General features: G+C 52.4%; 2 protein-coding genes across 2 annotated transcripts in view; one reads left to right on the forward strand and one right to left on the reverse strand.

The window, feature by feature from the left end:
• The window catches only part of LOC308427195 (nutritionally-regulated adipose and cardiac-enriched protein), a 6,812-nt gene extending 529 nt beyond the window's left edge, over window positions 1–6,283 (forward strand). The window contains exons 2-5 of the mRNA XM_080925247.1: window positions 1,628–1,754; window positions 3,475–3,604; window positions 3,948–3,983; window positions 4,381–6,283. Coding sequence (XP_080781373.1) covers window positions 1,644–1,754; window positions 3,475–3,604; window positions 3,948–3,983; window positions 4,381–4,616 — 513 coding nt within the window. The 5' untranslated portion in view covers window positions 1,628–1,643 and the 3' untranslated portion in view covers window positions 4,617–6,283. The remainder of the gene's footprint in view (window positions 1–1,627; window positions 1,755–3,474; window positions 3,605–3,947; window positions 3,984–4,380) is intronic.
• A 1,827-nt stretch (window positions 6,284–8,110) lies between these two features.
• On the reverse strand, window positions 8,111–17,792 carry TMEM179 (transmembrane protein 179; the record flags this gene model as incomplete). Its single annotated transcript, XM_080923897.1, has 4 exons — window positions 8,111–8,290; window positions 9,655–9,733; window positions 10,712–10,849; window positions 17,488–17,792. The coding sequence occupies 4 exons, from the start codon at window positions 17,790–17,792 to the stop codon at window positions 8,111–8,113; spliced, it is 702 nt and encodes a 233-aa protein (XP_080780023.1).
• Between the last annotated feature and the right edge of the window lie 5,312 nt (window positions 17,793–23,104).

Below are 23,104 nucleotides of genomic sequence, written 5' to 3' on the forward strand. Positions count from 1 at the left end.
CACACACACACGTACGTGCAGGCAAAACCTCACACACATAAGATAAAGAAAGTTCTAAAACGGCTTTAACAAAACGCTCACATATTGTTTCATAATCCCTTGGTAGACCCGGGCCACAGAGGCCCACACAGTGAGGGCTAGCAGCAAATATGGGAGGAGCCACTCCTCCCTCCTACTTCCTTCTCTCTGCTCCTGGTGGCCTGCCCCTTCTCGGCTCTACTGCAATAAAACCAGAGCTCTGAGAGGAGAACGTGCTCCCTTCTGAAGTAATTGAGATGTGCAAATGCATCCAGGCAGTGGTTAACGGAGCCTCAGCCACCTGCTGCATTTCCACCCGACTGCCTTCTGTTATCCTCTCGGAGACTGTACAGAGACCACTGGGATAACCTTCAAAGCAGTCATTTTCGGGGAGACCTTTAAGGGTCCCCCTTAGAGTCAAGGCAAGCACCTCACTCTAGTTTCCTGTCAGTCTTCAAGGGCAAGGCCTTTGGGGAGTCTGGGGGACACAGAGCCATGTCCCTTGAAACCAGTATTTACCCCCATTCCAAGGGGGGTAGTGATGCCCACTAAGAGCTCTAGACCAGAGACCCGGGAAAATCTATGTGGTATGAAGGAAGACATTTGCCCTACAGTGTCCCTTCCAGCTGGGGAAGGAAGGGGACCACCCTGCCAGCAGCCCTAGGGGACACCTCCTTTCCCTCTGACCTCTGTGTCTCTACCTACCAAGAGGGAGGTTGATGCTGTCATACCTGGCTCCCATGCCCAGGCTCCAAGCAGGGTCTGCACCCAGAACGGTACGGGGGGGGGGGGGGGGCGGCTCAGAAGGCATGGCTGAAGCTGTGGAAAATTGTCACTTCAGTGGGCTGATGTGGGGAGTGGGGGAGTGAAAGAGCCATTGCCCAGCAGGCAGAGGAGACACCCCTTCACCCAAATGTGAGATATAAGAGGGGAGAGAGATGGATTGTTGAGATAGGGATGTAGAGAAAGGGAAACACAGACAAGGGGGTTGGGGGAGGAACAGGCAGAGAGACAGAGGCCGGGAGTTATGCGCATATGCAGAGATGGTCACAGATAGGACCAGAGATAGAGAGGGAAGGACAGAGAACAGAAGCAAATGGATTGGTCTCTACCCTGCCCCACCCTACAGAATACAAAGGCCAACTAGAGGCAGCACACCTTCCAGACAAGCCCCTGCTGTCATCTGCTCCCGGTGGTGGGGGCTTATCATATTGACAGAAGTGTTTACTGCAGCCTTATCAACGATCTCACAGCATTACAAACTCCTGCAATAAACTGCAACCGTCCTGAGGAGCCCATGACAGTGGGTGGTTGGGTGGCTGTAAATCTCAGGGCATCAGCCCAGAGGAATATTACACAGCCATCAAAGGTGGTAATTATGAAGACTATGCCTGCAGAGGAAATTGCTGACAACAAGGATTTGGAGCCGGCAGGGCACAGGATTTATCTGCACTGTGAGCCCTACAAAGGGAAGCTGGTGTCTACGGGTCTGGGAGAAAGATTCGGGCTAAGGAAGCTAGCCTGGCTTCCAGAGGGGAATTTTCTCATTCTTTTATCTTTATCTCTGCGTGCATGGCTTTCCCAATAAATAACGTCTTTCTTATCATAGGACCATGTCCCTGTAAATGAGGTCTGCAACTCGAGTCTCTCGCCCTAATTCCCACCCATGGACACGCCATCCAACCAGAGAGAATGAGGGGACCACGTGGGGCTCACAGCCTGACAGGACTGAGAGGGTGAGGCTACACAGCCTGTGACACTAGCTCTGGAGACACGGGCTGCTGTTGGGAGTGGGGAGAAAGGCAGGGACCAGAAGAACAGATGGGATCCTTGTCCCTGCTCTTAAGTTATTCTCTGTCCCTGGAACTCCAGGATATGGCCAGGAACTGGGTGGGAGGCAGGGAAATGGTCCCACTTTAAAGGGTTTGGTCTTGCCAAAGCACTGGGTGTGGCATCACACAGCCAAAGGCACGAGAGAATGACAGAGGTGTGAGGCTAGGTAGGCTCTGTTCTGCAACAGGCCAGGAGTCACAGCATGGAAGGACAGAGATATGACAATCAGGCTGAAGATGTCAGAGGGAAGAAAGATTCTGGGTAGAAATGGGGGGGGGGGAAGGAGAGCCATGGATGGCTATGAAGCTGGTTAGCTTAGGAACAAGATGTCAGTGGTAAGAAAGATGCAGACAGGGCTGGCAGAGGCTGGTAACAGCTCAGTCCAGGAGAAAGCAAGAAGATCAGAGAGGAGAGAGAGTCAAGGAGCAAGAGAGGGGTTCCAAGTAGAAGGGAGCCCAGACCTACGACACCGAGACTCTGTTGACCCTAAGCTTGCTGCCAAGCCAAGGAAGAGGCAACGATATACCAGGCTAACCTTAGCACAGGCAGCCTTAGGAGGAGCAGGCCCCCAGGGCTTCTCATCAAGCTGAGCACAGTCCAGTGCCCTATCAGAGGCAACTTAAAAATGGCCCTGGCGTCCCTGTGCTTTGTCCCATCAACAGCCTGCTGTCCCAAGTTATAGATGAAGATCCTGATGTTCGCAGGGGTGACTGGAGCAGGGTGGGCAGGTAGCCCCTGCGCATGTATCGCGTGAGTGCTGCCTTCCTCCACCTGCCAGTCACCCTGAAGTGCATCCTGGGTGACGGGAGGGGGAGGTTCATATAGGATAGACTCTAACTTGCGGGCTGACTAAAGCCATCAGTCAGCTCTGGTTACTACCTTGGCCTGGGACCCCACTGGAGGGAACTTACACACTTCAGTCCCTAAACCAAGGATCCCTTCCTAAGTCCCAGGTTTTCCCTCACAATCCCTGCTCAGGTCTGAACAATAGCCTGGTGTCTGGGCTCATGTATAGAAGCTGAAGGGAGTGGAGAGGTACATTTCCTCTCAGAGGGCCCAACAATCTCTGAGGCTTCAAGGCCAGGTCTGAGTTGCCTGGCAACCCCTGTCTAGGGGACTGTGTCAGAGGACAAGTGCATCTCAAGCCAAGCACACAGTGCAGGGCAGTTGTTGGAGCTCTGTACCTGGTCCTTGCTGCTCATGTTCCCTGACCACTAGGCTCTCCATTCCTGAGCTCTGTGGCCTCTGAACAGCATTCCCAGGGGTCAGTGTGGTTGGGTACAGGCTGTCTTCGGTTTCAGAGGTTATCTTTGGCTGTCAGCATCCCTCTGCCTGTTGAGAACTTCCCTCAGGACCCCCAGGACTGGCAGGGGACAGAGCCTGGGATGAAGCACGGGCCTCCTGGGTATTGCGCTCACTTCGAACTGTCCAGGCTTCGTTCCACTGAGCAGCAGTGTTGGACTTGAGAGGTTGATGGCTGGTCCTGAGGTCCCCGTGCTCCTCTCTACTCCTTCGCAGCAGGTCCTCTGCATTAAGCCCAGAGGAACCTTGCAGACACCACAGCCCAGGATGCCAGTCTCGAACAGGAGGCTCACAGTCATCTGTACCCCATCCCCACCCTAGGATGGTGACAGGAAGTGTCCTCCCTCTATCCTGAGACCCAGGAGGCAGGAATGTGGATGCCACAGGAGTGAGCCACAGAGAACATCAAGGCACGTGCGGTTCCGAGAGCCCCTGGAGGTGGCTGTCCACTGTAAGAGGGGTCAGGGGCTTTGATGTGAGGGTCGGGGGGGCGGGTGGGCAGGTACCCTTGCAACTCTGGCACCATCTGGGGCCATCTATTCTTCATTCTGTCTTCCCAGACAGAGCCCCAGTAAACCTGTAAATGGAGTCATAGGGATGGGCCATGGTTGGTGGGACAGCAGCCATCAGAGGAGAATATGGCTGTGGCCTCTCTGTCACTGCCCTCTAGGAAGAGGTCAGGTTCTCTGTATCCCATTTCCCAGGCCAGGCAAGTGAGGCTTGTCTAAGTACCTTTGTACGGCAGTGCGGGAGAGCTTGTTTCCTGACTAAGCCATCTGTGATCTCCTTCCCAGACATTGCCCGCAAGGACACGACAGCTGCCATCAAGGGTGAGTTCTGAGGAGGAGTCCCCTTGACCAACAGGCCCTGGGCCTTCATCTCCACAGGGCAGAACCAGACAGCCTTAGCCACACCCCTGTCCCTCATCCCAGCCCTCATGTCATGCCCCAGGTTCCTCACATGTGAGCAGCGGCAGCACCCCTAAATGGGACCCATCTTCCTTAGGCGGATGAACACAAGTGTCCCTGTCCCATGGGTTCCATGAGACTCAGCCCACAACCCTACCTGACCATCACTTTGATGACCAACTACAAGTTGACCATCTACAAGTTGACAACTGCAGCCAGAAAACTCAAGTCTCCCTCCACATCAGCCCCACCAGCAGAGGGTGCACTTTGCAGGGCCTCAGTGGGAGTGCTGCTGGGCTAACGTGTCACCCTCCTACAGTCCCCAGCCGGCCAGCTTCCCGTGGTGGCTCTCCACTCCAGCCAGCATCCTGCAGTGGCTCCCTATTCCTGTGGCTGACTCTGTGTGTTCTGCTTGGAGTGGTGCTGGGCCTGTACTGTGACCAGGCCAGACATGTCACGGGAGCCCTGGAGGACCTCTGGGCTCAGCTCCTCCTCCTAATCTTGCGCCTGTGGCGTATGGTCCTTGCCTGTTGGCACTGCCTCCTGCAGCTCTGACACGTGGCTGAATGGCGATTTCACCTCTGGAGAGAGCATCGAAGGTTGATGCTGTTGGGGGCCCGGAGTGGTTTGTGGGATTGTGCATGGTGGGAGAGCCCAGGCACTGAGGCTAACCCCAGGACAGAGCTATGCTAGACAGTGCTTGACAAACCCTGGATCTCCGAGAGGCTGCTGTAAAGGTTTAAGTGGAAAAAGAGGAAGTCTCTGGCTTGATGCCTACTCCAGTCAGCACAGGCTGGGATCTTGGGATTTTAAGACCGAGTCAGAGAGATAACTTGATTATCATAGCTGGGGTTCCTATGTTCCTGCCCAAGTCCTCCATCTTGGGATCTAAAGCCTAGATCACCATAGATAGCATCCCCTGCTTCTGAGGGACATTTGGGAAGGCAGCCTCAACCTCCTGCTGCTCTGAGATCCGTCAGGAGTCACTGTGGTGCCAGGACAGAGTCCAGCTCTGAACACAGCTGCTCTCATAACACAAGTGTGACACCCAGGTCCTACTTCCAGGACCACACACAAGCCCAATGCCACCAGGCCTGCCAACAGCTACAGGATCTGTGAGTCTCCAGAACCTCTGTAAACAGATGTCACTCATATTGAAAGGCAAAGAGAAGCAAACACATTGCAGCAGCTTCAGGACATCCTAGACCTGCTTGGGGGCGGGGAGTCCTGAGCACAGCAGGGGCCCAGATAGACAGCAGGAGAATCCACCATGGGGACCCTGAATCACCCTGGGACAAACCAATGAGCAAGGCTTGGGAGCCAGGATGAGACTTGGGCTTGTCCTCCTAAGATGCTCCTCACTTACGTGGGTAGACAGAGATCCCATATTAAAGCACCTGCAGCCTCTTCAACCTCAGGATTATTACAAAAAGAGCAGAGGCACTTGTTGAGGAATTCCTCCAAGTCCAAGCACATGAATCTAGGTACCAGAGCACACTCCTACCCCTCCACCCACTCACCCCCACAGCCCACAGGTTTCTCGCAGCTGTCATTCACAAGAAGTCAGGGGAACCACCATGCCTCCAGGACCACGTCCTCCCCAGCAGGACACGCCAAGATTCCCAGATCACTGAGGTACAATCTGTTCCTCTCTGGACTTCAGGTGTCCCATACAATGGTCCTCAGATACAAAATTTAGGAGCACATTAGGGGAGAGCCCAGTGGGGAGAAACCTGCTTCTAGAAGTGGTCTTAAAAGGATCAGCCTGGAAAGCCGCCCACCAGGATTGGCCATCACCATGGTTACTAATGCCTGCAGTCCAGGACTTGCTCCATCTCATCCTACCCTGGTCTAAGACAGGCTTGCTGTTGGCTTGCATTCCAGATCTGGAAACTGACAGACCTCCAGGCCACTCCTCCATCCCTGCTTCTGAGGGTAGATGCCCTTCAGGAGGGGGATGGGTCCCCATGTTTTACAACGGAGAATCGGGGCTTCCCACCTCATAGCCAGCATTTACTGCAAAGGCCACGGGGGGGGGGGGGGAGTGTGCCCCGCTCACTCTTGTAGGGGCTACAAAACTGCCCCAGCTAGTTCTGGGGTTTTGCTTTGTTCTGTTTCATTTCTACAGTGTGAACCCAGCGCAGCTAGGCCAGGAGTCTGACACTGCTTACCATCACCAGCCTTATTTTGTCCTAGAATAAATGTCCGGAGACACACACAGAGATACACGTGCCTCAGAGGTGTTACCGAAACCCATCCTCGTGCCTGGGGTGGGGGTGTGTAGGAACGGTGTGGGTGGGGGAGCTTCAGGAGTCAAACGCCTGACAGTGGGCAGACACGAAGGACGACCCGTGAGCCCTGGAGTCCGACTGTTGAAATCCTAAACTAGTAGCCAAAGAATGAGAGCCAGTGGGTAGGGCAAGGGGATCAGAGGTGGGGGCCTGGAGCAGACTGGCTGGCTAGCAGAGACACAGACACCTCACCCACACAGCATCTCCGATGTTTTGTCTTTATTTGACGTGAGAATCAGACACATGGAGGTACAGGGCTCGTCAGTATCAGGCCTCACCGGGAAGACTGAAACCAAGGCTTCCCTGCATCAAGCTGGAAAGGAGTGGGGAGTCTCGCAGGCAACTTGGGGACCATTCTGCAGCCTCTGCCTGACTCTTGCCATCAGTCGCATAGGACCTCTTCTGGACAGGGACCCCTGCCATGGCTACAGCCAGCAGGTCCTAGGCCAGAGGCCCTTCCCCAGGAGTCACAGGGACAGCAACATCTGGAGGACAAGTCTAGGCATCTGTAGGTGAATGAAGGTTTCTAGGCCAGACCAGATCCCAGACTAAGTCTCAGAACCCACAAAAGGCTGCTGCCAAGGGCAGGCCCATGTCTGAGTCAGATCCTAAGTCCCAGAAGCCCCATCTAGCCTCCTGTTCCTTTGGGTCCTAGGTGACTACAGCCTTGGTAAGAATAAGGGACAGATGAGGGAGGAGCCCACCCTGGGGAGGCGAAGGAGGAGTCTCAAGGCTAGACAGTGTCCCCACGTTCCATAGATTAGGGCTTGTGTGAGGGTCTGGAGAAGAGACCAGGTCGGTTGGGAGGCCACAGAACGCTCTTCCAGCATCCAGGTCCTCTGCTGGGAGCTCGGCCAGGCCGCAACAACGCCCTCAGAGGAGGCTGCCATGTCAGTTGGCCTGACTCTGATCTTCCTCTTGCATGGCACCCTGACGATTTTGGCTGGCTTTGATTTTTAGGGTCCAAATGACTGCCACCCCCACCCCTCGCGCCCATACACACAGGCTCCTCATAGTGAGCCTGGAAGCTAGGGCCTTCCATCTGGAGACACACCAGCCACTGGTGGAAACTGGACTTGGACACAGGTCACCTTGCTTGGAAATAGGGGCAGCATTAGAACACAACTTCAGGCTAAGGCCAGAAACACTGAATGCGCTCACTGAGATCCAGACGGCCTCTTCTGCCATGGGGCCTTGCCCTTCCAATGCAGAGAAGCATGCCACCTAGAAAGCCTCCAAGGGAGGAGGGTGGAACTCTGCAACTCCAGCCAAGTAGCCCCAGATGCCCTCTCAGAGCAGGGAGAGGAGCACAGCCCAGGGTCCTACATTCCTCAGGATCATCCACCTGCTACCTTCTAGGGATCTTGGCTGAATGCTGTAGGGTGGGAAGACAGCCCCTTATGGGAGGGACAGAGACTTGGGTGTGCTGGAGCTTGTGGTGGGGAAAAGGCTGCTAACCTGGCATAACTTGCTAACTCTGTTCTGCAGTCACACTCCCAGTCCACACACATGTTCACATACATGCACATATATGGACAAGAGATCACACTAAGGCCAGGACTGGAAGCCAGAAGTCACCCCTTCCCCAAGTCTCTGGGTCTCTGCCCCATCACTGTCAGGATCTCCATGGGAACACAGGTGCTCTGCTCACAGTGGGCGGGGCCAAGAGACACATGCAGAGCTGTGTTGGCCAGCCTGGGTGTGTCCCCAGGCCCCCTCTCATGCAGGCCTCGGGAAAGGGGGCCACCCTTGCGCAGCCTAGATGACAGCACTCTTCTCCCCCTGGAAGGAGGTACGGGAGGCCGGCCTAGCCAGCAGAAGCTCCTTCTCGTGAACCAGGCTGTCCAACAGGTCCTCCTGGCGGTAGTTGTGATAAACCTTCAGGAAAGCCAGAGTGGTGATCGCCAGCCAGGCCAGCCAGGAGGCCCACAGTCCAAACTGCATGGAAGGCAGAGCAGTGTCAGGGGGGTGAGACTCGGTGCTCAGTGTGCTCAGTACCCACCTCCTCACTCTAGCTCTCCGGGGAAGGGAACACTAGGGCAGGAGGCGGCGGCAGGGACCTGAGGGCCCGTGCACACCACGTTTGGCTTATTCTCTGCAGGGATGGTTATGTCCTCCGCCCACAAGAACCCAGCTTTGTGCAGACAGAGGCTTGGGGTACTCAGCTATCTCACCTAGACTGGTGAGGTTCCTTGAGGAGGAGCAGGACCTAGGCAGAGCTCTCTTCCCACCACGACTCTGGGCTCTAAGGAATGCCTATAGATCGGGGAGCCCCTCTAGTCAGGGGAATAAATTGACCTTTATCTGCTGTTTCCAAACAGCTGAAGGAGAAACAATGTAATCAGCTCCAGGTTTGCACAGCATCAAACCAATTCTCATTTGAGCGTGTTGGTCCTCAGACTGCGCATGCCTCTGTCTAATTGGTCCAAATCAGTCCTAAAACATCTTTAGCTAGAGTTGGCGTGAAGGTCTCTTTGACCATTTCAGCTCATCTCTGCAAAGAACTTTGGGACTTCCAAGGGCGTTGGTAGTGACAAGAATCATCTCAGCCTAGCTTCTGACAAACCAGAGCCTCCAGAAGCCAGCGTGGAGCGTGGAAGGGTGTCATGGAGGGTGGAAGCCACAGGCAGTGTGGGAAGAGACAGGTGCCCATGCCCCACCTAGGTGACCCTAGCCTGCACCACCTTGGATTGGGACAGAAATGCAAAGTTGAGGGAACAGGAAAACCCCAAAGCTCTCCCAGGGCCTTCGAGGTCCCCAAAGTTACATGCAAAGTACATCTCTAGGGCAGACCCCCTCATTTCACCCTCAGGCGAGGCAGCAGGTGGCTCAGGGACCCTCCAGCATTCTCTGAATGGAGCCAGACCAGAATCTGTCCCACAGGCAACCACAGATCCTAGGCCCTGCTTCCAGCACCTCCTTTTTCCCATCCCCACTCCTTCCCAGCCCAGCCATCCAGGACTTTCCTTCCATTCTCTGGCTCCTGAGCTCATTCCTGATGTCGGCCTGTGCCTTCTGTCTCCTTTGTCCCCTACACCCTCCAACACACAAAGTCCTGCTCAGAGACCCCGCTCTCCCACCCTCCCCTAGAAAAATCTCTTTCTGCTCCCACAGCCTGCACCTCCCCGGCCTGGTCCCACCATATCTGAGTTTGTTTCCCTGCCTGTTCTGGGATGCTGTTCTGTCTCACACCTATCCCCAACACAGCCATTCTCTTCCTGCCCAAGACAGACCCCGCCTACCTGCCCAAGATCCCGCCTACATGCCAGAGGCCCCACCTACCTGCCCGAGACCCCGCCTACCTGAGCAATGGCAAACTGGTGGTAGAAGGCAGAGTTGTCTACATTCAGCTCCAAGTCCGTTTCCTGGAACTCCTCGCAGCTAAAATAGCATAAAGCCAAGTGGCTGGTGACTTGTGAGCCCCTGAGCCCCAGAGCCCCAGATTCAAGAGGCAGCAGAGCATCCGGCTAGGAAGCAGAGAATACTTCCCCTAAACAGTGAGTGGTGTCTTAGATCAACCCGATACAAGCTAAAGCCATCAAAGGAGGGCACCTCAATTGAGAAAATGCTTCCGTAAGACCAGGCTGCAGACAAGCTTGTAAGACATTTTTTAAATTAGTAATTGGTGGGAAATAGCCCAGCCCATTGTGGGCGGGGCCACCCAAAACAGGCTGAGCAGATCAGGTCGTGAGGAGCAAACCAATAAGCAGCACCCCTCCAGTGGCCTGGGCATCAAGTCTTGCCTCCAGGTTCCTGCCCTGCTTTGGTCATAGGGTTTCATTACAGCATTCATAACCTTAAGATAGAGGGGGCAGTCCCCAGAAGGTCAGGTGCCTCTAGGAACTCTACTGGGAGTCAGCTTTGACCCCTCACTGGGTGGAGCAAGATAGGCGTCAAAGAAGAGAAACTGTAGACCTCTCCAACTGGTCCTGAGCATCTCAGGTATCTTGTCACTGTCTGGCACTCAGGGTCATGAGCTGCTCTGTCTAGTCAGTCCTTCAGTTCCCAGTCTGAGATGGACGTGATGCCCGTGAGGTACACTGCAGTGTCACAGGGACACCACGAGGGCAGTCTCTTCTCAGCAACCACAAGCTAACTTCACCAGAGGGAGCTGAAGCTAGCAAGTAAGCCAGGCGGTGTCAACCGCAGAGTCCCCACCTGGTGCCTCTTGACCCACAGGGACCTTCTATATGTGATGCTGTAGGGCTACTAGACCAAAGAGGTGCCTGACATTGAGTGGGTGGGTTTTAGGGACAAGGCAACGGGTGTGGGGCACAGGTGCACAAAGCCTCAGATTGGGAATGGACCCAGGTAGGGGGTGGGTCTTGTAGATGTCTATGAAGCAGGGGCGAGGCATACCTGTGAGGTGCAGAACCTTTCTCGGTGATGGTGTCACACCACATGGTGAAGCCCACACTCACGATGGTGCTGGCAATGAAGACCAGGAAGACCACAAAGGCACTGACCAGGAGGTTCAGGAAGGCGTAGAAGAAGGAGCTGCAGTTGAGTCAAGAGATGGATGCTGAGGAAACCATCCAAGGTCTGACCCCAAATCGCTCCCCTTGGAACAGGGACGGGAGATGCCCAGGTTTTCTGGTGAGCGCCTGGGGCCCTGGTGGAACTGAATGGGGCTCAAAGAGCTGCTGCTGTCCCTGCAGATGTTCCCATGCTGAGCAGTCTGTCTTGTTCTCTCATAGACTGGAAGTTAGGGAGTTGACACCATTGATGTACTGGGGAACCAGGGCTAAGTCAAGAACCCAAGATCATGAGTCCAAAAGTCTAGGAGCCAGCGTATACAGTGAAGCCATGGGACCTTCTAAAACCACCTACATTCTTTGTCACTCTCTGTCACAGCTAGGATCAGTGTCTCCTCAAACACACAGGTTGAAATTCCAAACTCCACGGTGAGAGCACCAGGCCCTGTGTGGAGAAGCACACAGGGCAAGAGGAGAAAACCCCTGTCCCTTACCCTCTGCTCTCTGACTCCAGGTCACACCTTAACCCAGCCGCACTGCCCTACCAGAGAAAGAGGGCATGTGGGAGACCTCACCCCACATATTCTCCAGGGTCACCAAACTGTGGTAGGTTCTCATAGCACAGAGCAGAGCAGCCAATTAAGGGCCCTGGCCACCTCCGGCCTGTGGTGGGATGGATGCCTGGTCCAGACCAGTTGTGCTCAGATACTAACATAGTAACAAAGGTAGACTCAGGGTGAGCAACCAATATCCACGCTGATGGTCTTAAAAACAAACAAACAATCACAAATCAATGGTTGCTGCGATCTAATAAGCCACCTGCACTGCTGGTGGGCTTGCTCACCAATGCATTCATTCCACAAGCTTTCTCCACCCTATGGCAGCCCCGAGCGGAACAGAGGGAGGGCCAAGGCACAGGAACAGTGTAACCTTCACGCTCATGGTGAACAAGCTAAGAGTAAATTGGGTCACCTGGGCCCAACTCACCACAAGCGATACACAGCTGTCCTGGGATCACACTGTGAAGCCGCAGAGCCTTGGCGACCATTGGGCTGACATGGGTAATCACAGCATGAAGGGAAGTCAAGGAGTGATGCCCTGTTATAGCTACACAACCCGGGGAAGGGACCTGGGGGTGCCTCCCCTACCTGTGAGCAGCTCTGTGCACTACCCACTTACCCTGAGCCCACACACCGTGCCTGCCGTGGCCCCACATCATACTCATGACAATTCTTGCCCACCTGGCACCTACACTGGCTTTCCCTTTAGTTCCCCTCTGTCCTTACCCAGAGGCTGCCCCAAGAACCAAGGTAGGACCTGATATCCTCGGCTCTTATGTGGACCGGAGCAGGGAGCTGGCGCCTTCCTCTCCCAGCACGGAGAAAGGCAAGGACCCACTACGCTTTGTTCCAGATAGGGACAGGGAAATGTGAAAGAAGACATATTACCATCCCAGGGACTGCCTCAGGCTAGTATGTCCCTTCTGAGTCTCCCCACAGGGTCCCTGGACTCCCCTGGCCAGGAGTGGTGACAAGGACAGTGTGGTCCTGTGATGGTTAGTTTTTCTGCAGCTTGATCCAAGCTGGGACCATCAGGGAAGAGGGAATCTCAACTGAGAAAATGTCTCCACCATCCTATAGGCAAACCTGTGGGGCATCTTTTTGATCAATGATTGATATGGGGAGCCCAGCCTGCTCTGGACAGTGCCACCCCTGGGCAGGTGATCCTGGGTTGTACAGAAAATCAGACTGAGCAAACCCCAGCAAGTAGTGTCCCTCCATGGCCTTTGCTGCAGTCTCTGCCTCTATGCTCCTGCCTTAAGTTTCTGCTCCCCTTCAGTATAGATGAGCTAAACTCTGTAAAATGAAACCTGTCCGTCTGAACCTCACTTTCTCCCTGAGTCATGTTCTAAAATCCCTTCCCATGGATCACTGGGAAAACAGGGAAGACTTATGTGAGTGATGGGCTGTGAACATAGCCCTGTATCCTGAGGTGCTCACCGACCACCCCGTACTGTCTCACTAACAGACCTGGACTGAGGAGAACCCACTGGCCTCCCAGCCCCTCAGTGAGATCATCTGCAGCTGTAAATAGGGAAGGGGTTGATATTCGCTCACCCAGAGCCCATTTTGGCTGTGTTGTCCCCACCAAGGAAAACAAGGCCATCAAGAACAGCCACAGCCAAGTCTCCATGCGCAGAGGCAAGGGCCCAGGCACAGAGTTCCATCTCATGGGACAGCTGAAAACTGAGGATTTGGGACCAAACCCCTTGTAGAGGACATCTGTCCCTCCCTCTGCTGGACAGCCTCCTGCAGTCTCCCCAAGGTCTGTCCAGCAGTGTCCTCAGTGCCTGACATTCCCTGACAGCATCCCAACTGTTGCCTCCCACCACTGGCTATAGTGGAGACAGCACGGTGAGGCCCACCACAGCCCACCATCACATCTGTCCTTCTCTGAGGGGCCAGGGCCAGAGTTCTGAGATCTCCAGATGGTGCGGAGCAAAACCACTTCGCAGCATCTGGCTAGAATCCCTTAAGAGGAGGGAGTCCTGATAGCCCACACCCTGAAGTGAAGTGGATACGGCAGATCTGAGATGTGGGAGCTCTGGTCCTAGCTGAAAGGCCACTAAGCTGGGTCACCACCGGGCAGAAGTCTCCGGTTCTTGATTTGTTATTGTTATCTCTTGCTTTGTTTGTTTATCTGTGTTGGTTTGGTGGGTTGTAGTTTTTTTTTTTTTTTGTTTGTTTGTTTGATGTTTGGTTTTGTTAATGTAACATGCTGGGCTTTCCAGACCCTTGAAGAACTTGATGTGCCCAAAGCCACACCTGGATCCTGTTTCCTGGGTTTAGAATGCCACCCTGCGCTGTCCCTGAACACACATTCCAAGGACAGGCCAACACGGGAGAGTGGGTGGAAAGGCATAGCACACACAGGGTTAACCCATCTTCCTCTCACTGCATCTCAGGGTGCCCAGCCTTGGATGTGCTGTCTCCATGGCGACAGCTATCCCGGGAAGCCCTGGGAGCAATCTGAAGGCTGAGCGACAGGTGTGAGCAGGCAGATGGGTTATACTAAGCCTGTGACACTATTCAGTCAGTCCTTCACTCACACACTGCTAACCAACCCCAGCCCAAGAAGCTGCTCTTGAGCAAAGCCTTAGGCATACAGCTCACCCTTTCAGCTCCCCGAGGAATATCCCTGAAACTGTAGGTGCCAGAGAGCATTCACTGAAATTGTGCACCTCCTACAATGCTGCCCTGGACTCTGCCTCTCTACACCTCTATGCCTCCGCAGCCAGAGCCCGCTTAGCATGGCAGACATGCCGTATATATGTGGAAGAGATGGTTCCTAGGCTGCAGTGTACGGCCCTTATCTTCAGCACTAACCAAGAGAGTTTCAAAGAGGCCCCAGGGTAGCACTCTGACCCAGGACTGATTGGAAGGCACCTCAGTGACCTCTGGGGCTGACACCTAAGCTCACAATCAGAGAAAGCCTGTAACATAACCAGATAAGCCCTGTAGGACAGGCAAGCCTGGATCCCCCACAGGCCCTTGTCTCACTGTAAATGCCTGCCTTGCCCCTTTGAGACTCCTGAGTCCCTCTGATGGCCTGACACTTGCTCACTTGGCCTCTGCGGTCTGACTGGTAATTGTGCTTGAATCACTCTTTTCCACAGGGCACCTCACCCGTTGCTGGCCTCTGCAGACTCAACCGTCCCAGGGGGAACTGAAGAGCTGACTCAACTCTTAGCCAGGTCATGTGGGTCGAGAGTCAGAACAGGGCGAGCTGTGCAGCCACAAAATTGCAAAGCTCACGGTCCAGACACTTCTCTGACCCTCGTCATTGTATGGTGACTCCTACACTCCAGGCTCCATGCTTGGCCTGTGGGCGTGGACTGAGGTATGTCCACACTGGCCTCGTGCCTCTAGGTGTGATGAGTGTCTGTGGCCTGGGGTGGCTAAGTTGTGCCCCCGTCCTACAACATGGGCTCTGGTAAGCACTGACAGCACAGTTGACTGGCTGTCATACAGGGGACAGGGATCATACAGGGGACAGGGTGAAGGGCAGCAGCCAGGCAGCCACATGGTCCTTGCCAAGTACCTGATAGCCCTGCAGGACTGTCTATGTCACATGTCCCTGGAGAAGACAAGGCTAGACACAGTCACGAACTAGTCTGTAGAAGCCTGAGCAGAGGTCACATGTGGTTTGAAACGGGTGTACCAAGAAATGAAACACGGGATAAGAGACCCCAGTTGTTCCACAAGAGAAGGTGCCCAGGCCTGGCTTCTAGTGTGGACTCAAGAACCTGCTAGATCTTCTCCGAGTGTTGTGATGTGTCAAGCCACCTACGGTCATTAAATCCTGCCACAGGCCTCAGCTGAGTATGTGATGGAAGGCATCTTCCCTCTGCACCCCTATGCCTCAGCAGCCAGAGCCTGTTTAGCATGGCAGACATACCCTATATACATGTGTACATCAGTCAGCCTGAATCATTTCTCAAAGGAGCCCTGGGTAGCTGGAAACTCCAGGTTTCATGATGCTGGTACTGCCTGGGCCTGTAGCCTGATTCGTGCAGAACAGTCTACTTGTGTAAGTAAGATCCCCACCTGCAAGCTCAGGGGCTCTTCATGTCCCCATCTGGTGCCCTAGCCTCTGGTGGTCCCATACACAGACCACACACCTGGGTCCTCCCTAGAGAGCTGCCTTTGGGTCTACCTAGCTAGACCATGTCCACCATGAGGCTGTCTCTCTTGCAGGAAAGCCTAGAAGGCCAGAGGAGTCAAATCATGCCATCTTCCATATTGCCTGCCTCAAGGTGCTCCCTCCTTCCCCAATCTGCCCACAGTGAGGTGACTACCAGTTCGGGAATAAGAGCTCTCAAATTGGACTGAGGGTCAAGGAAGGCACCTGAAGAGGGATACGACTCTGTCCTACAGCTGATGTGGACTCATTCTAGACAGAACCTTAACTTCCTATCCTAGAGTTTGATCCACATCACCCGGAGGCTCTTAGGACCATCCCTGGCTTCCAATAGACTCCCATCGAGACCTTATGAGAGTGAGTTAAACTGTATCCCTTCAGGGCCACATCCAAGTCCTAGCCTTGCTACCTGATCTCCTATCGGGAAAAGCAGGGTCAGAAACTGGCAAGGACAGAGGCAGAGACTGGAACACACAGGAGGCTGGGGTCGGCAAGAATAGAAGTGTAGGAAAGATCTCTAGTGCTAACTCTAAGGACACTTTGATTCCGGACTCTCAGCCTCTAGTAAGGTGAGAATGTTAACTGTTTCAAGTTCCTCATCTGTGGTACTAGCAAGAATCTCCTTAAAAGGGGGAGGGCTGGAGAGATGGTTCAGCGGTTAAGAGCACTGGCTGTTCTTCCAGTGGTCCTGAGTTCAATTACCAGCAACCACATGGTGGCTCACAACCATCTGTAATGGGATATGATGCCCTCTTCTGTCTGGTATGTCTGAAGACAGCAACAGTGTACTCATATAAAATATATAAAATAAATAAATCTTTAAAAAAAAAAAAAAGAATCTCCTTCACCCAGGCTCCTGCATCCTTACATCCTTGGAGACCTGTGTCCATCACCCACCTCCTTGTAAGGGGTGAGGAGCTACGAAAAGCACAAGTGTGGTGGAAGACAGCTTGGGAACGCTGGATGTGGGAAATCATTCTCTACTGCAGGGACACTGTTGCTCCAAGACCCAGGAAACCTCAGCAAGGGAGAGGGTGGGCTCTTGGTTGTTGCTGGGTAAGGACACCAAGTGACCACATTCCACTGACTTCAGCTAAGTGACAAAGCAGAAAAGGGTGAAGAAACTCTAGAGGTACAGGAAACACAAAAGAGATCCTACTCACCCATCACACACACACACACACACACACACACACACACACACACAAACACATACACACATAGAGAGAGAGAGAACAAGAGAGAGAGAGAGACACAGAGACAGACACACACATAGAGGGAGAAAACACAGAGATACGCACAGAGACAGACAGACAGACAGACACAGAGAGTACACACACACACATACACAGAGAGAGACACACACAGAGACACACACACACACACACACACAATACACACATAGAGAAACACACAGATGGCAGACAGACACACACACACACACACACACACACACACACACACAGTACATGCCTCCAGCCAAGGCCTGAGTGCCAGGGGTGAGTTTATGGAGCTCTCCAGACATCCTTTGGAATCTTTTCTCAAGAGGAGTAGCAAGAACAGAAGACTACCCGCTCTTTCCAAAGTGTAGTCGCTTCCCCCACACCCACAGGAAAGGGGAACATGCCCAAGACTGTTGCAAATGGTCCAGGTCCCAAGGAGTGTGGCCTAGCTGAGCCAGAGAGCCCAGGCATACAGCCATGACAATGCAACATCTGTGCTCAGGGCTGGGAACCTGGAGGGCTGCTCACTCTGGGAAGAGAAAGAGGTCATGTGGGTCTGACAGCCAACCTCATGGACCCTGCGCCTGTGTGTAAACAAAGGGCAGTCTGCCTGTAAGTGATGAGGCTGAGAGTGTTGACACTACTCATGGCCCCCGAGAGGAGGGCCTGATGAGTGCCAGGAGCTGTGTGAGTGTTGCATCTGTCTGTGTTGGGCTGCTGAAAGGCCTAAACTTACCCCTCGTGTCCCTTGCAGAGGAAGAAGAGCGTGCGCCATGCGTGCGCAGCGGCCAGCAGCAGTGACAGGAGGCTGGCGAGCAGACTGAAGCGGCAGGCGGCCGGTGGGCCCCACTCCTGCACCGTGAAGCGCTCCCGCCCCTGCATCGTCAAGTTGGCACTCAGCCACATACCCTCGGTAAAGAGTAGGCAGCGGCCACGAAAGTCGTGGCCGTTCTCAGACAATGGCACCACCACCACGAAGCTGAACAAGAAGGCCAGAAAGTAACAGACGCACTGCGCAAAGAGGAAATTGTTGAGCGCCATGGTGGTGCCCGGATGAGAGGAGCCACCGGGGAGGCCACCGGCCGGAGATGCGACCACTCCAGGAGCCGGGCCGTGATTCTCCGGCGCCGCGCAGGCCTGGCCCGAGCGGTGTGGGAGGCTGCGCAGTGACGGCGCCCGCGGTTCTCTCGCGTTGCGCGCAGACGCGTGCGCACCGGCCGAGCGTGGGGCGCGCCCGCGGTCAGCACCGCGGACAGCTCCAGCGGCCCCCAAGGTCTGTAGACCGGCTGAGCACTGCACCTGACAGGGCCAGACTGCATTCACTGATGGAGAGGTGCCATGGAAACCAGGCAGGGAGCTTGAGCATTACCAAGTTAGCTTGGAGACTCTGTTAGTAAGGGTACCAGAAGCTAAAGGCTAAGGAGGAAAAAGAAGACCAATTTGCAGTTCAGCCTACTTTGCCTTTGTCTTCAAAGAGAATAATGGAGGAGAGGGGCAGAGAGTCCAGTCAGTGGGCACGAGGTTGGAAAGAATGAAGGGTTTAAGTATTTCTGGGCGGGAGCAGACTTGTGATCTGTTTGTGCTCTGAGAACCATGCCCTCAACTCCACAGTGGAGCCCTCCAGTCTGTGTTTGTAAGATAAATAATGGTTGCCCTGGGCACCTCATTAAGACCTCTTTGCTGTGATGGAGCTCCTAGTGCATTAATTAATAGAATTAATGACTTTTTTAGTTTCTCTTAACACCACATTACTGTTAGTCCAATTCCCAGAGTGGGCAAGCCCTAGAGCCTTGCTTCTGGATATAGATTACATCAGCATTTTTTTTTTTTTTTTTTTTTTTTTTTTTTTTTGGCTGCAAGCACTAAAAATTCCTTTTGTTTTATTGCCGAAGCAATACACACTTGTTTGTTTTATTTTTTTAGTTACAGTGAGGAATACGTGTAGTGCCAAAACATCAAGACTCTTTCTCTTCCCCCCACCCTGTCACGTGGTCACCGCGTGTGACAATCTGATGTCTACCTATCCAGATATTTTGCAAATAAGCATACACAATTTACAAATATGTCTCACACTGTCCCTGCATCTACAGGTGATTGGGTCATCCTCTGTCTGCACAAGCAGGCCTGTAGTCCTCTTTCTAGTAGTTATATAGCGTTCCATCACGGTGACTGTTCCGTGTGACTGTGCCTCTGTGTGGGATTGAATGTCTCCGGCATTTGCTGTTTCCAGCTCTACTGTGTGACATCCTGGTGTCTGTGTTTGTGCGGTCACACAGGCAGCACATGAGATTCTACGAAAGTCTTAGGAGGGGAATGGTTGGGTCGGGAGGTGTGAACATTTGAAGCAGCACTGGCAGGAATCGCCAGACTGGTCTCTGACAATCTTGTGGAGATTATCCACATGCTCACTCTGCAGACCCTTCTCCTGCTACCCTTTTCTCAGAGAATTTTCCCAGGGTTTTCTCTGCTGCCAAGTCCTCCAACCAGGGGAGTCATTGGGAAACTTGGCCTACCCTAACCTAAGCACAAGTAACATTCATTCATCAGCACTTGAAAGCTTTGACCAAAATTTTTAAAAAGACCCTGACAACTGAGAAGGAAACAGATTGAGTCAGAGAGGTGACTAAATACCAGCATCTAAAAGGAACTCTAGTACTCTTATTTATGAATTCCACTTAACGTTTTAAAAAAATCAAGGGCTAGAGAGATGTCTAGTGGTTAAGAGCAGTGGCTGCTCTTCTAGGGGACCAAGGTTCAATTCCTAGCACCCAGTGGTGGAGCATAATCATCTGTAACCCAATTCCAGAAGACCAGGTGCCCTCATCTGACCTCTGTAAGCACCAGGCCTGTAAGCACTGAACAGACAGAGGTGCAGGCAAAATGCCCGTACACAGAAAATACAGTAGTACAATGCTAATTTAAAACAATCCGAGATTCTCTTGGTATTTGTATTCGTCTGGATTCCCCAGAGAAACAAAACCAAAAGGATGTGTATGTAGCCAACATGTGCAACATGGTGCCAGTGTGTGTGTCCTATTCCAATGGAGATACGGACAGCGCCAAGCACTACTTTGGGAATTTATTCCCCAGACTTACTGTGGAAACCAGAAAGCTCGCCATTGCAGGGTTGGCTAGGAAACTGGGCCCAAGATACGATCTGATACTTTGGTTCAAGCTCAGGATTATTCTGATGTGGAATTACCTCTTGCCCTAAGTAGAGGAGGTTTGTTCTATACAGACCTTTAACAGATGGAATCAGGGCCACTCACAGCATGAAGGAAGACTGGCTTCACCCAACCAATTTAAATGTCAACTTTATCCAAAACTATTCCCATGAAAACTTCCCAAATAGCGTTTAGCAACAGGTCTGGGTACCCTGTCTAACTAATTTAACCCATAAAATTAACCATTTTATTACTGAAATAATCTCAATATATAGAAAGTATGGGAAACTTCACAATTTGTGTGTGTGTGTGTGTGTGTGTGTGTGTGTGTGTGTGTGTGTGTGTGTTGAGAGAGAGAGAGAGAGAGATGCAGACAGATAGACAGACAGACAAACAGACACATACACACAGAGACAGACCAATAGACAAACAGAGAAACAGAGAGAGACACACACAGAGAGGGGGGTGTTATGTTTTCTTGGATGGCCTGAAATTCACTTTGTAGACAAGGCTGATCTTGAACTCATAGAGATCCACCTGCCTCTGTTTTCTGGGTGCTGTTATTAAATCTGTGCACTACCACACCCGGCTCTCACATATCATCTTTAAAAGCCAATATTACATTCATGGAAAAACCTCATCAGAACTGTGTGGAAAAACAAAATAAAAGCAAATTGCATGTGCAAATATTGATGCTGATTTTAAAAAGTCAGTATATTGAGTATGAATCAATGGATTAATGAGGAAATGTGGCTCAGTAAAATTTATCCTACAGATGCAAGAAGAGCTAAGCCACAGGAGGTTTATCAACAAGGAGAAAATCCTGTATTCTGTGGAAAGGCATATCTGAGAGCTATTGTATACCACCAAGTATCCCTTTCCAGATCTTCAATTCTGCATAGAAATAGAAGGAAACCATCAGAATATGTTAGTCTGTCTTTAAGACACCGAGTTTGTACCTGTTCAGATAAAAAAATAAAAAAAGACAGGAATGCTCACTGTCATAGCCACCACTGACCATTTGTTAAATGTTTCTCTCTAGTGAATGGAGACGAGAAAAGAAGGTTCATAGTGTATCCATGGAAACCAGTGAAATTATCTTTATGGGAGGAAGATAATGTGACTTTACACCAAGAGACCTCAAGCTACTACAATAATTAGAATTTTCAAGAAGATTTTGTAAGATGCTTGGATACAAGACAACATACAACATGCAATGGCCTTTCTCTGAATGGACGCGTGAGTCCTGTTCCCTGGGAAACGCACGGAGGGCCACAAGCATCAACATGGTGCTGGTGTATGGTGCAGACCTGGGCCTGGGATCGGCCGTGAGGAAGCTCTAACACGCACACTCCTTTCTCTTTGGCCCTTCCCTGTGTCCGGCCAGTGGTTCTGGGTGTAAGCTGGCTCAGGTTCAGAAACCAGACAAGAGGTCACAATGTCTGACAGGGCAGCTGCCCTCAGAATAGTCCTGACCCTCTTGTATAAGAAGGGTAAGGGACAGTCCCATGTGTCCTCCAGAGATGCTGCTGGGCCACCCATCCCCACTGCTCCCAGTACCCTGTATTCTGATCTCTCATTTTCTAGCTCCTTGGGGTACCTCAGAATTGGGTACTCCCACCCTGCACCTCCAGGAGATGCCATTAGGCTTCTCAGCCATGCAATTGTCTCCCTGGTGCAGCCAAACAGCTCTGGTAAGTATCTCAGCAGCCTCTCTATTGGGACACAGGCCTCAGTTGGACGTTCCAAACGCCATTGCACATCCTGTATCTGAGCCCTCGGGGCCCTCCTCCCCAATCTGCCTGGTCCACTCTGGCATTTCACAAATCCTCTGTGCCCCAAGCTCCTCAGAGATAGTAGTGTGCATTTTCTCTTGTTATCACAACAAATGACACCAAACCCAGTCGCTTGGACAGCACAGATTTATTCCCTGACACTCTGGAGGCACAGAATTTAAACCCAGGTTACGCCTCCCCTCTGGAGATTTTAGGGAAGGATTTTCCTTGCCTTTCCCAATTTCTAGACACTTGGCTTCTGACCCTGTAGTTCCAGCTTCAAAACCAGCAAGGACAGAGTCCTTTCAGGCTCTGTGTGCCTCAGTGATCTGCAGGTAAAAAGGTGACCTATGCTGATATTAGATCCAACAGGACGCTTCCTTCCCACCCTCAAGGTCCCTAAGTTTTCTTATAGAACCAAGCAAGAGCTCACCTAATGTACCCACCCCTCAGCTGCTTTAGTGCCTTTAGCCAGTCACATCTACAGAGCCCCCAAGACAATACGGGTATGAAGTATCCGCCAAAAGCTTGTGTGTTTTAAGTTTGATTGTCAATCGGTTGGTTCAGTTGTTGACAGGAATTTCAGAGAGAGGTCCCCTGGATATGACATGGTCATTGTCATTTTGAAATCAGACCAGTTGTGGTCATCTGCATGTGGTTCTTACAAGACTGTTTCTGCTAACATCTCCGGGAAAGTGGAGGCTCATGGGCGTGGGGGGGCTCGGAGTTTTCTCCCCTCCCCCAAGGATATGTCAGTGATTTACTACCGCTGGGGAGGGAGGTTCTTGTTCAGTTGCGTAGCTGCTGGTAATTTGCCCACCATCCCATAAGTAACCCCAGTTAAACTCACTGCCTCATCAAGCCAGACTTGAAGGAATGTTTCTTTGGTCTGTTGCCCTCTGACGTGAATAGAAAAAGACTCCCTAGGAAAAGTCACAAGACACTTGGCACCTGAACAGGGACTGACAGAACCGGACCTGATTCTGGAAGGAGCTGTCCTTGTCGTGAGTGATAAGAAGTCATGCAAACAAAGCTAAAAGTGGAAAGTCAAGCGTGCACGGGAATGGCTGGGACCATCCTTCCCTGTGTGATATAGGACCACAATCCTTTTTGCTGTCACGGTCATGGTGTTGTCCCTGCTGTGTGTGATGGAACGTGCGAATGAGGCTGCTCTGTCTGCAGGTAGAACATCCAAAAGGAGGAACTCTGGGGTGACATCTTCTGTGTGTCACAGAGTGACACTGGTGGCCACGTGAGTGTTGAGTTGTTGCCTAAATGTCTAATCGATTAGAAAACGCACTGCAAGCTATGGGGCAACATGTGTGGGACAGGATGGTAAGTATGCCCGTGAGTAAGCGGGCCGTGGTGCTGATCTGTGGCCTTCATATGGACTTGCTATGGAGTCTCAGCTGCC

The sequence above is a fragment of the Micromys minutus genome, assembly GCF_963924665.1.
Source record: "Micromys minutus genome assembly, chromosome: 1".
In the NCBI taxonomy this organism is placed as follows: domain Eukaryota; kingdom Metazoa; phylum Chordata; class Mammalia; order Rodentia; family Muridae; genus Micromys; species Micromys minutus.